This window comes from Pseudophryne corroboree, chromosome 4, assembly GCF_028390025.1.
Source record: "Pseudophryne corroboree isolate aPseCor3 chromosome 4, aPseCor3.hap2, whole genome shotgun sequence".
Taxonomy (NCBI): Eukaryota; Metazoa; Chordata; class Amphibia; order Anura; family Myobatrachidae; genus Pseudophryne; species Pseudophryne corroboree.
In genome coordinates this window covers 81042811-81055247 of record NC_086447.1, presented here as the reverse complement: position 1 = coordinate 81055247, position 12437 = coordinate 81042811, and the positions used below count along the sequence as shown (strand labels likewise).

Here is a 12437-nt window from a genome sequence, read left to right as displayed (position 1 = left end):
ATAAACCTCTGGACTGGCATTTTTAATATATGGGCTGCAGAGGCAGTAGATATATACATTCTCCGCCATTATTTGTACATTTGAGCGGGACCGAAGCCCGCCGCTGAGGGGGCAGAGCTTGGTCTCACAGCACTAACCAGCGCCATTTTCTCCACAGTGATCTGCAGAGAAGCTGGCTCCCCGGACTCTCCCCTGCTGAACGGTGATACAGGGCTGAAAAAGAGGGGGGGGGGGGGGGGGGCACATGTAGGCGCAGTGAGTGTATATCACAGTTAATATATATAGAAGCTCTTTATCTGGGAATTGTTTCCAGTGTCAGTTGGCGCTGGGTGTGTGCTGGCATACTCTCTCTATGTCTCTCCAAAGGGCCTTGTTGGGGAACTGTCCCCTTATAGATAAATCCCTGTGTGTGTGTGGGGGTGTCGGTACGCGTGTGACGGCATGTCTGAAGCGGAAGGCTCATCCAAGGAGGAGGTGGAGCAGATGATTGTGGTGTCTCCGTCGGCAACGCCGACTCATGATTGGTATGATATGTGGAATATTTTAAATGCAAATGTGATCTTATTACATATGAGAATGGACAAAGCTGAGTCCATGGAAACAGCAGGGAGTCAATCCACGGATTTGACTGGGTCACAGGGCCCGTCAGGGTCTCAAAAGCGTCCCCTATCCCAAATAGCAGACACTGACACCGACACGGATTCTGACTCCAGTGTCGACTATGATGAGACAATGTTACTCCCAAAGGTGGCCAAAAGTATTCATTATATGATTATGGCAATAAAAGATGTTTTGCATATCACAGATGACCCCTCTGTCCCTGACACGAGGGTGCACATGTATAAGGAAAAGAAACCGGAGGTAACTTTTCCTACATCTCATGAACTGAACGAATTATTTGAAAAAGCTTGGGAAACTCCAGACAAAAAACTGCACATTCCCAAGAGGATCCTGATGGCGTATCCTTTCCCTGCAAAGGACAGGGTACGGTGGGAATCCTCGCCCAGGGTGGACAAGGCTTTAACGCGTCTGTCAAAGAAGGTGGTGCTACCATCTCCAGACACCGCAGCCCTCAAGGATCCTGCGGATCGTAGACAGGAAACTACCTTAAAATCTATTTATACACATACGGGTGTTTTGCTCAGGCCGGCAATAGCATCGGCATGGGTTTGTAGCGCAGTTGCAGCGTGGACAGATACCTTATTAGCTGACATTGATACCCTGGACAAGGATACCATTTAACTGACTTTAGGTCACATTAAAGACGCAGTCTTATATATGAGAGACGCTCAAAGAGACGTGGGGCTGCTTGGTTCCAGAGCCAATGCCATGGCACTTTCGGCGAGACGAGCTCTGTGGACCCGCCAATGGTCGGGTGATGCCGACTCAAAGAAGCATATGGAGGTTTTACCTTACAAGGGTGAAGTTTTGTTTGGGGATGGTCTCGCGGACCTGGTTTCCACAGCCACCGCGGGTAAATCTACGTTTTTGCCTTATATTCCCCCACAGCAAAAGAAAACTCCACAATATCAGATGCAGTCCTTTCGGTCGCATAAGTCCAGAAGAGGTCGGGGCTCCTCTTTCCTTGTCAGAGGTAAGGGTAGAGGTAAGAGAACACCTGCTTCGGCTAGTTCCCAGGAGTAGAGGTCCTCCTCGGCTTCTGCTACATCCACCGCATGACGCTGGGGCTCCAGTGAGGGAGTCCGCAGCGGTGGGGGCACGTCTTCGACTCTTCAGCCAGGTCTGGGTTCTGTCAGACGTGGATCCTTGGGCATTGGAAATTGTATCCCAAGGTTACAAACTGGAGTATGAAGAGGTGCCCCCTCGCCGATTTTTCAAGTCGGCCTTGCCAGCCTCTTCCCCGGAGATGGAAGTAGTATTAGATGCAATTCAAAAGCTGTGTCAACAGCAAATGATTTTCAAGGTTCCCCTGGTCCAACAGGGAAAAGGGTACTATTCAAACCTGTTCGTGGTCCCGAAGCCGGATGGTTCAGTCAGACCAATTTTAAATCTAAAATCCCTAAACCTGTACTTAAAAAAGTTCAAATTCAAGATGGAATCACTCCGGGCTGTGATATCCAGTCTGGAAGGAGGGGATTTTATGGTGTCGCTGGAGGTGAAGGATGCCTACCTTCATGTCCCCATATTTCCTCCTCATCAGGAGTACCTGAGGTTCGCGGTACAGGACTGTCATTACCAGTTTCAGACGTTGCCGTTTGGGCTTTCCACGGCCCAGAGGATTTTCACCAAAGTGATGGCGGAAATGATGGTGCTCCTGCGCAGGCAGGGAGTCACAATTATCCCGTACTGGACGATCTCCTGATAAAGGCGAGATTGAGGGATCAATTACTGAAAAGCGTTGGATTCTCAATCTGCCAAAGTCACAGTTGATTCCAACGACTCGACTATCATTCCTAGGCATGATTCTGCACACAGAACAGAAGAGGGTTTTTCTACCAATGGAAAAAGCCCAGGATCTCCAGAACATGGTCAGGGACCTGCTAAAACCAAAAAGAGTGTCTGTTCATCAATGCACTCGAGTTCTGGGAAAAATGGTGGCAGCCTACGAGGCCATCCCCTTCGGTAGGTTCCATGCGAGGATGTTTCAGTGGGACCTTCTGGACAAGTGGTCAGGGTCCCATCTGCAACTACATCAAAAGATAAGCCTGTCCCCCAGGGCCAGGGTGTCTCTCCTGTGGTGGCTGCAGAGTGCTCACCTTCTAGAGGGTCGCAGGTTCGGCATTCAAGACTGGGTTCTGGTGACCACGGACGCGAGCCTCCGAGGATGGGGAGCAGTCACAAAAGGAAGACATTTTCAGGGACTATGGTCAAGCCAGGAGGCTTGTCTACACATCAATGTGCTGGAATTGAGGGCCATATACAACGGCCTACGACAAGCGGAGTATCTTCTTCACGACCTACCGGTTCTGATTCAATCAGACAACGTCACAGCCGTGGCTCATGTAAACCGCCAAGGCGGGACAAGGAGCAGATTGGCAATGGCGGAAGCCACCAGAATTCTGCGCTGGGCGGAAAATCACGTAAGCGTTCTGTCAGCAGTCTTCATAACGGGAGTGGACAACTGGGAAGTAGACTTCCTCAGCAGGCACGATCTCCATCCAGGAGAGTGGAGACTTCATCAAGAGGTCTTTGCAGAGATAACAAGTCTTTGGGGACTTACTCAAATAGACATGATGGCGTCACGCCTCAACAAAAAGCTTTGGAGGTATTGTTCCAGGTCAAGGGACCCTCAGGCAGTAGCGGTAGACGCCCCAGTGACACCATGGGTGTTTCAGTCGGTCTATGTGTTCCCTCCTCTGCCTCTCATCTCAAAAGTGTTGAGAATCATAAGACGAAAAAGAGTACAGACAATACTCATTGTTCCAGATTGGCCTCGTAGGGCCTGGTATTCGGATCTTCAGGAGATGCTCACAGAAGATCCGTGGCCTCTTCCTCTCAGGGAAGACCTGTTGCAGCAGGGGCCTTGCATGTTCCAAGACTTACCGCGGTTGCGTTTGACGGCATTGCGGTTGAACACCAAATCCTAGCTGAGAAAGGGATTCCGGATGAAGTTATCCCTACTCTGATAAAGGCTAGGAAGGAGGTAACGGCGAAGCATTATCTCCGTATCTGGAGGAAGTATGTATCTTGGTGTGAAACCAAGAATGCTCCTATGGAAGATTTCCATCTTGGCCGTTTTCTCCACTTCCTACAGACAGGAGTGGCTATGGGCCTAAAGTTAGGCTCCATTAAGGTACAGATTTCGGCCCTATCTATATTCTTTCAGAAGGAATTGGCTTCTCTCCTAGAAGTCCAGACTTTTGTAAAGGGAGTGCTGTACATCCAGCCTCCTTTTGTGCCACCAGTAGCACCATGGGACCTTAACGTGGTGTTACAGTTCCTTAAATCACACTGGCTTGAACCCCTTCAAACGGTTGAATTAAAATTTCTCACTTGGAAGGTGGTCATGTTGTCGTCCTCAATTTTTGCCCAAGGTGGTTTCATCATTTCATATGAACCAGCCTATTGTGGTGCCTGTGGCTACGGGTGACTTAGAGGACTCCAAGTCCCTGGATGTAGTCAGGGCCTTAAAAATCTATGTAGCCAGGACGGCTAGGGTTAGGAAGACAGAGGCTCTGTTTGTCCTGTATGCAGCCAACAAGGTTGGCGCGCCTGCTTCTAAGCAGACTATTGCTCGCTGGATCTGTCACACGATTCAGCAGGCTCATTCTACGGCTGGATTGCTGTTAACAAATTCGGTAAAGGCCCATTCCACTAGGAAGATGAGTTCTTCTTGGGCGGCTGCCCGAGGCGTCTCGGAATTACAGTTGTGCCGAGCAGCTACTTGATCGGGTTCAAACACTTTTGCAAAATTCTACAAGTTTGATACCCTGGCTGATGAGGACCTCGCGTTTGCTCAATCAGTGCTGCAGTGTCATCCGCACTCTCCCGCCCGGTTTGGAGCTTTGGTATAAACCCCATGGTCCTTACGGAGTCCCCAGCATCCTCTAGGACGTAAGAGAAAATAAGATTTTAAACCTACCGGTAAATCTTTTTTTCCTAGTCCGTAGAGGATGCTGGGCGCCCGTCCCAGTGCGGACTAAATCTGCAAGACTTGTATATAGTTGTTGCTTACATAAGGGTTATGTTACAGTGGAGATCGGTCGTTGACTGATGCTGTTTTTGTTCATACTGTTGACTGGTTGCGTATATTCCAGGTTATACGGTGTGGTTGGTGTGGGCTGGTATGAATCTTGCCCTTAGATTACAAAATCCTTTCCTCATATTGTCCATCTCTGGGCACAGTTTCTCTAACTGAGGTCTGGAGGAGGGGCATAGAGGGAGGAGCCAGTGCACACCCATACTAAAAGTTCTTTATAGTGCCCATGTCTCCTGCGGAGCCCGTCTATACCCCATGGTCCTTACGGAGTCCCCAGCACCCTCTACGGACTAGGAGAAAAAGATTTACCGGTAGGTTTAAAATCTTATTTTTTCCCTCTGGCCATCCCTGCAGCCACACACCACTAAAATAAACTATTCGGACACATTAACTCCTGTCAAATTGCTGTTGATTGGAAACAGCTGTCTTCCCCACTCTCTTCATTCAGTTATTAGCAGGGGTGTAGTACGTTGTGCCAGTGATTGGGATCCCGACGCCCAGCATACCGGCGCTGAGATCCTGACTGCTGGCATGCAGGCAGTGGGGTGAGCGCAAAAGAGCCCCTTGCGCATTTGCTGCGCTCACCACGCTATGGGCATGGTGGTGCACTACGCGCGCCATGCTTTTTATCCTCCCTCCAGGGGTGTCGTGAACACCCCAAGAGGGAGAATAGTTGTTGGTATGCAGGCTGTCGGGATCCCGACAGCCGGCATATGAAATGCCTCCCATTAGCAGGGTCTGGCAAGTTCACTGCATGGAATTCAGGACAAGCATACTTAAAAACTCCTCCAAGTCATTTGATAATGTCTGGGCCCTTGGCTGTCTTTTGTTCATGCTAATTCCCCTTTCACTTCATTCTGCCCTATTGTCCTAGTTATTCACAAAATGGGTATTAAAATATTATTAAAAAGTCACTCTTTGCCTAATCCTGCTTTGTAATTCTCTGCTTTAGATCCACTGCTGTGTGTTTGCACATAGGTGGTCATTCCGAGTTGATCGCTAGCTGCTTTCGTTTGCTCTGCAGCGATGAGGCAAAAAAAGGCACTTCTGCGCATGCGTATGCGGCGCAATTCGCACACGCGTCATTTTATTGCAACGAACGATGTAGTTTCACACAAGGTCTAGCGAAGCTTTTCAGTCGCACTGCTGGCCGCAGAGTGATTGAAAGGAAGAGGGTGTTTCTGGGTGTCAACTGACCGTTTTCAGGGAGTGTTCGAAAAAACGCAGGCGTGCCAAGAAAAACGTAGGCGTGGCTGGGCGAACGCAGGGCATGTTCGTGACGTCAAAACAGGAACTGAACAGTCTGTAGTGATCGCAAGCGCTGAGTAGGTATTGAGCTACTCTAAGGGAGTCATTCTGAGTTGATCGCTCGTTGCCGATTTTCGCAATGCAGCGATCAGGTGAAAAAACTGCAAAAATGCGCATGGTACGCATCGCGCATGCACTAAGTACTTTCACACAAAACTTAGTAGATTTACACAAGCTCGAGGAACGTATTTTCATCGCTCGAGTGATCGTAGTGTGATTGACAGGAAGTGGGTGTTTCTGGGTGGAAACTGAGCATTTTCAGGGAGTGTGCTAATAAACGCAGGTGTGCCAGGTAAAAACGCAGGAGAGGCTGGAGAAACGGGGGAGTGGCTGGCCGAAGGCAGGGCGTGTTTGTGACGTCAAACCAGGAACTAAACGGACTGAGGTGATCGCAGTCTAGGAGTAGGTCTGGAGCTACTCAGAAACTGCAGGGAATTATTTAGTAGCAGTTCTGCTAATCTTTCGTTTGCTATTCTGCTAAGCTAAGATACACTCCCAGAGGGCGGCGGCCTAGCGTTTGCAATGCTGCTAAAAGCAGCTAGCGAGCGAACAACTCGGAATGAGGGCCTAAAACTGCACAAAATAAATTTGCCGCCGCTCTGCGATCTTTTCGTTCGCACTTCTGCTAAGTTAAAATACACTCCCAGTGGGGAGGCGGAATAGCATTTGCATGGCTGCAAAAAACTGCTAGCGAGCGAACAACTCGGAATGACCACCATTGTCTTTTGTCTTTGTATGCTATACTGACCTTTAATAAATATACGTAAAAAAAAAAAAAAAAGATGTGATGGGAGAAACAACTACTGACCTTTAAAGGATTTAACTTTTTTTACTAAACAATCAGATTCGTAATTGATCTTCTCTTCTATGTTATTCTTCCCCACACCAAAGTCTCGTAGTGTAGAGAGGGTAAATCGTTTCATCGCTTTCCAGCTATGCCCGTTAGAAAACACAACACCTAAGGTAAAATGAAGGCTGAATTAAATTTTGACAGAAAAAATGAAGGCTATAAATGTTAGATACTCAAAATATTCAACTTTCATTGGATGAGCACGCTCAATACCAAAGTTAAAGCCTTTGCTGATAAGGTCGCGTAGAACTCATCCCCCAGGCAGAGATTAGAAAGTCCATAACTGGAAAAGATCTGTGTATTTTCTTATTGCCCCATCACTTAATGACAAGTGAGACTCATCCTTAGCAGTCTTGCCAGGATAAGTTAGAAGCATGATAAAGGGGGGGCGGGGGAGGGAGGTGGGGACATAATGTATACAAATACAAGACGGGTGACCCCACAGAGTGCATGTTTTGCAGGTCTCCTCACAGAATCACAAGTGAAATAATTAGCTCCACCAGTGGACCTTTTGAAACGTGTCAGTGAGTAATAAATAAGTAACCTGCTGGGTTACCTGCAAAACGTTGACTATTTGGGGTCCTAAGGACTGAGTTTGAGAGCCTTTGGTTTATACAAATGGCGGCCCATCTTTGTCAACAGATGTACATCTACTGTATGCAAAATGCTATGGCAATACCTCCTATTTCACTACTTAGTTTTATTTAGTAAATATATGACAATTATTGTATTTTCTGATTTTTCTGATGTTCCGTCTTCTAGAAATTGTTATGAATTCCAGGTTTCGGTATAAAAGGTAAGTGACCTTTGATTTGATGCAATAGATTGTTCAGTGTTTCTGAATAGTATACCATCCCAACCTTATTTTTTGTGTCTTTGTTACCTTCAAAGTGAATTCATCGCATACAGTATTTGAAAAAAGTCAATTCAAAAAGTCACGTAAAGTGATGCATGCATATACTGTATGTAAATCTACAGATATTCAATCCATATCCTTTTTATTGTAAGACTGGCAGTTAATGGGGAAGATATTTATCCCCAATTTGATGCAGTAGTTATCAAGTTCTCCAAATTATGTAATTTGTTGGCCCACCCATATTATTCCTGCCCATTGTAGAAAGTTCATTCAATATAGCAAAAAATAAGACAAATAAAAAATGTCTATAATTCTCACATGCTGATTTTATTATAATAACACAGAGATTCTCAAAGACGGTCCTAAAGGCTCTCCAATGGTCCAGGTTTTAGGTATATCCATGGCTCAACACAGAACGTTAAATCAAATTGCCTGAGGTGCTAATTAATGCTGCTTTCACATCACAAAACCTGCTTTTGAAACGTTTTTTTAAACGGTTCTTAAAACGGGTCTGAGCAGTTAAACCCCCTTCACATCGCATGTTGTAACCAGTATATTACCATTTCATTACCGTTTTGGTACCTTTCACACTGAACCCGTTTCACCCATACAAAACAGTGGTTGTCATTTTAAATGTTTATTTCCTGCTTCTGCCTGGTGACATCACACATGGAGACAGCCTATCACCTTCTGGGGCTTGCAAATACCGTTTCAGACCCTTTCACACTGCACAAGGAAACGGGTCTGAAACGGGTAGGACCCTGCTTTTTTACCGTTTCAAAATACCGGTATTTTGAAAACGGTAAATTGAAGGTGACCCTTTCACATCGCAGCTCGAACCGTTTAGGAAGCCAGTAAAAACGGCAAATTACCGGATACAAGCTGCGGTGTGAAAGGGGTATAAGTTACCTGTGGCCAAGCATGGATAAACTTAAAACCTGGTCCACTGGGGTGCCTTGAACCTCTGTAATAACTAGTGATGTGCACCGGACATTTTTCGGGTTTTGTGTTTTGGTTTTGGATTCGGTTCCGCGGCCGTGTTTTGGATTCGGACGCATTTTGGCAAAGCCTCCCTGAAATTTTTTTGTCGTATTCGGGTGTGTTTTGGATTTGGGTGTTTTTTTACAAAAACCCCTCAAAAACAGCTTAAATCATAGAATTTGGGGGTCATTTTGATCCCATAGTATTATTAACCTCAATAACCATAATTTACACTCATTTCCAGTCTATTCTGAACATCTCACACCTCACAATATTATTTTTAGTCCTAAAATTTGCACCGAGGTCGCTGGATGACTAAGCTAAGCGACCCAAGTGGCCGACACAAACACCTGGCCCATCTAGGAGTGGCACTGCAGTGTCAGACAGGATGGCACTTCAAAAAATAGTCCCTAAACAGCACATGATGCAAAGAAAAAAAGAGGTGCACCAAGGTTGCTGGATGGCTAAGCTAAGCGACACAAGTGGCCAACACGAACACCTGGCCCATCTAGGAGTGGCACTGCAGTGTCAGACAGGATGGCACTTCAAAAAAATAGTCCCCAAACAGCACATGATGCAAAGAAAAAAAGAGGCGCAATGAGGTAGCTGTGTAACTAAGCTAAGCGACCCAAGTGGCAGACACAAACACCTGGCCCATCTAGGAGTGGCACTGCAGTGTCAGACAGGATGGCACTTCAAAAAAATAGTCCCCAAACAGCACATGATGCAAAGAAAAAAAGAGGCGCACAAAGGTCGCTGGATGGCTAAGCTAAGCGACACAAGTGGCCGACACAAACACCTGGCCCATCTAGGAGTGGCACTGCAGTGTCAGACAGGATGGCACTTCAAAAAAATAGTCCCCAAACAGCATATGATGCAAAGAAAAAAAGAGGCGCACCAAGGTCGCTGGATGGCTAAGCTAAGCTACACAAGTGGCCGACACAAACACCTGGCCCATCTAGGAGTGGCACTGCAGTGTGAGACAGGATGGCACTTCAAAAAAATAGTCCCCAAACAGCAGATGATGCAAAGAAAAAAAGAGGCGCAATGAGGTAGCTGTGTGACTAAGCTAAGTGACCCAAGTGGCCGACACAAACACCTGGCCCATCTAGGAGTGGCACTGCAGTTTTCTAGCGAGAGGATGAGTGCTTCCATTCTCATGTGAATCTGAACCACTAGCCATGAACATAGGCCAGGGCCTCAGTCGTTCCTTGTCACTCCGTGTTGTAAATGGCATATTGGCAAGTTTACGCTGCTCATCAGACGCTTTTAATTTTGATTTTTGGGTCATTTTACTGAACTTTTGTTTTTTGGATTTTATATGCTCTCTACTATGACATTGGGCATCGGCCTTGGCAGACGACGTTGATGGCATTTCATCGTCTCGGCCATGACTAGTGGCAGCAGCTTCAGCACGAGGTGGAAGTGGATCTTGATCTTTCCCTATTTTACCCTCCACATTTTTGTTATCCATTTGTTAATGTGTGTAATTATATGCCAGTAATATATCAATAGCAATGGCTTACTACTATATATACTGCGCACAACTTAAATGCACCACAGGTATGGATGGGATAGTATACTTGACGACACCGAGGTAGGTAGAGCAGTGGCCTACTGTACCATACTGCTATATATTATATACTGGTGGTCAGCAAAATTATGCACTGTCCTCCTACTATATATATACTGCGCAAAACTTAAATGCACCACAGGTATGGATGGGATAGTATACTTGACGACACAGAGGTAGGTAGAGCAGTGGCCTACTGTATCGTACTGCTATATATTAAATACTGGTGGTCAGCAAAATTATGCACTGTCCTCCTACTATATATATATACTGCGCAAAACTTAAATGCACCACAGGTATGGATGGGATAGTATACTTGACGACACAGAGGTAGGTAGAGCAGTGGCCTACTGTACCGTACTGCTATATATTATATACTGGTGGTCAGCAAAATTATGCACTGTCCTCCTACTATATATATACTGCGCAAATCTTAAATGCACCACAGGTATGGATGGGATAGTATACTTGACGACACAGAGGTAGGTAGAGCAGTGGCCTACTGTATCGTACTGCTTTATATTATATACTGGTGGTCAGCAAAATTATGCACTGTCCTCCTACTATATATATACTGCGCAAAACTTAAATGCACCACAGGTATGGATGGGATAGTATACTTGACTACACAGAGGTAGGTAGAGCAGTGGTCTACTGTATCGTACTGCTTTATATTATATACTGGTGGTCAGCAAAATTATGCACTGTCCTCCTACTATATATATACTGCGCAAAACTTAAATGCACCACAGGTATGGATGGGATAGTATACTTGACGACACAGAGGTAGGTAGAGCAGTGGCCTACTGTACTGTACTGCTATATATTATATACTGGTGGTCAGCAAAATTATGCACTGTCCTCCTACTATATATATACTGCGCACAAAAACTTAAATGCACCACAGGTATGGATGGATAGTATACTTGACGACACAGAGGTAGGTAGAGCAGTGGACTACTGTACCGTACTGATATAATTCTGGTGGTCACTGGTCAGCAAAATTCTGCACTGTCCTCCTACTATATACTACAATGCAGCACAGATATGGAGCGTTTTTCAGGCAGAGAACGTATAATACTGGTGGTCACTGGTCAGCAAAACTCTGCACTGTCCTCCTACTATATAATACTGGTGGTCCCCAGTCCCCACAATAAAGCACACTGAGCATAGATATTTGCAGCACACTGAGCACAGATATGGAGCGTTTTTCAAGCAGAGAACGTAGATATTTGCGGCACACTGAGCACAGATATTTGCAGCACACTGAGCACAGATATTTGCAGCACACTGAGCACAGATATTTGCAGCACAAAGAGCACAGATATTTGCAGCACACTGAACACAGAAACTGAGAGAACGCCAGCCACGTCCTCTCACTGTCATCTCCAATGCACCAGTGAAAAATGGCAGCGACGCGCGGCTCCTTATATAGAATACGAATCTCGTGAGAATCCGACAGTGGGATGATGACGTTCGGGCGCGCTCGGGTTAACCGAGAAAGGCGGGAGGATCCGAGTTTGCCTCGGGACCGTGTAAAATGGGTGAAGTTCGGGGGGGTTCGGATCCCGAGGAACCGAACCCCCTCATCACTAGTAATAACCTATATGTATTTTGTTTGAAAAGGAATTTGATACCAAACCTAGAATCATGAGGTGCTTCTTTGTAGAATTTAGCCAAATCCAAAATAAAGTTTTTGCCCATTTTTACAAAATTCTGTAAATAGGTTCTCAAACTTGGTTCTCAAGACCCCAAACAGGTCACGTTTTCAAGGTCATCCAGCAGGTATACTCATTACTCACTGACCCATTCTGCGAGGAGACTTGGAAAACATGTGCTGTTTGGGGTCCTGAGGACCGAGTTTGAGAACCTGTGCATTAGGATAATGTTGGAAGGCACAAATAAAGATTTTTATTATACTCCTATTATAGCTGGATCTAAGGATATTTATTTAATGGGATCCCAGCCTCCATTACTCCAAGTGATACTGTGTAGCAATTGATCATTTAACTATGATATGTTCAGTGCAGTATTGAATAGTGTCGGGAATTAGTGCCTGGCTGGAGTTATTAAAATAGCTGATCTGTAAACCCATGACTAGAAAATTCCTGCTCCAGCAGAAATCTGACTAAACTAGTGTTGTAATGCTAGCTGCAGGCTTACCACATGTACTAACAGCATTGCACCCAGCATACTGTAAATGCTGATT

General features: G+C 45.8%; 1 protein-coding gene across 1 annotated transcript in view; it reads right to left on the bottom strand.

The window, feature by feature from the left end:
* Positions 1-12437, bottom strand: part of LOC134910841 (cytochrome P450 2C5-like) — a 164545-nt gene that overhangs the window by 131806 nt on the left and 20302 nt on the right. Inside the window, exon 3 of the mRNA XM_063919224.1 lies at positions 6777-6926. Coding sequence (XP_063775294.1) covers positions 6777-6926 — 150 coding nt within the window. The remainder of the gene's footprint in view (positions 1-6776; positions 6927-12437) is intronic.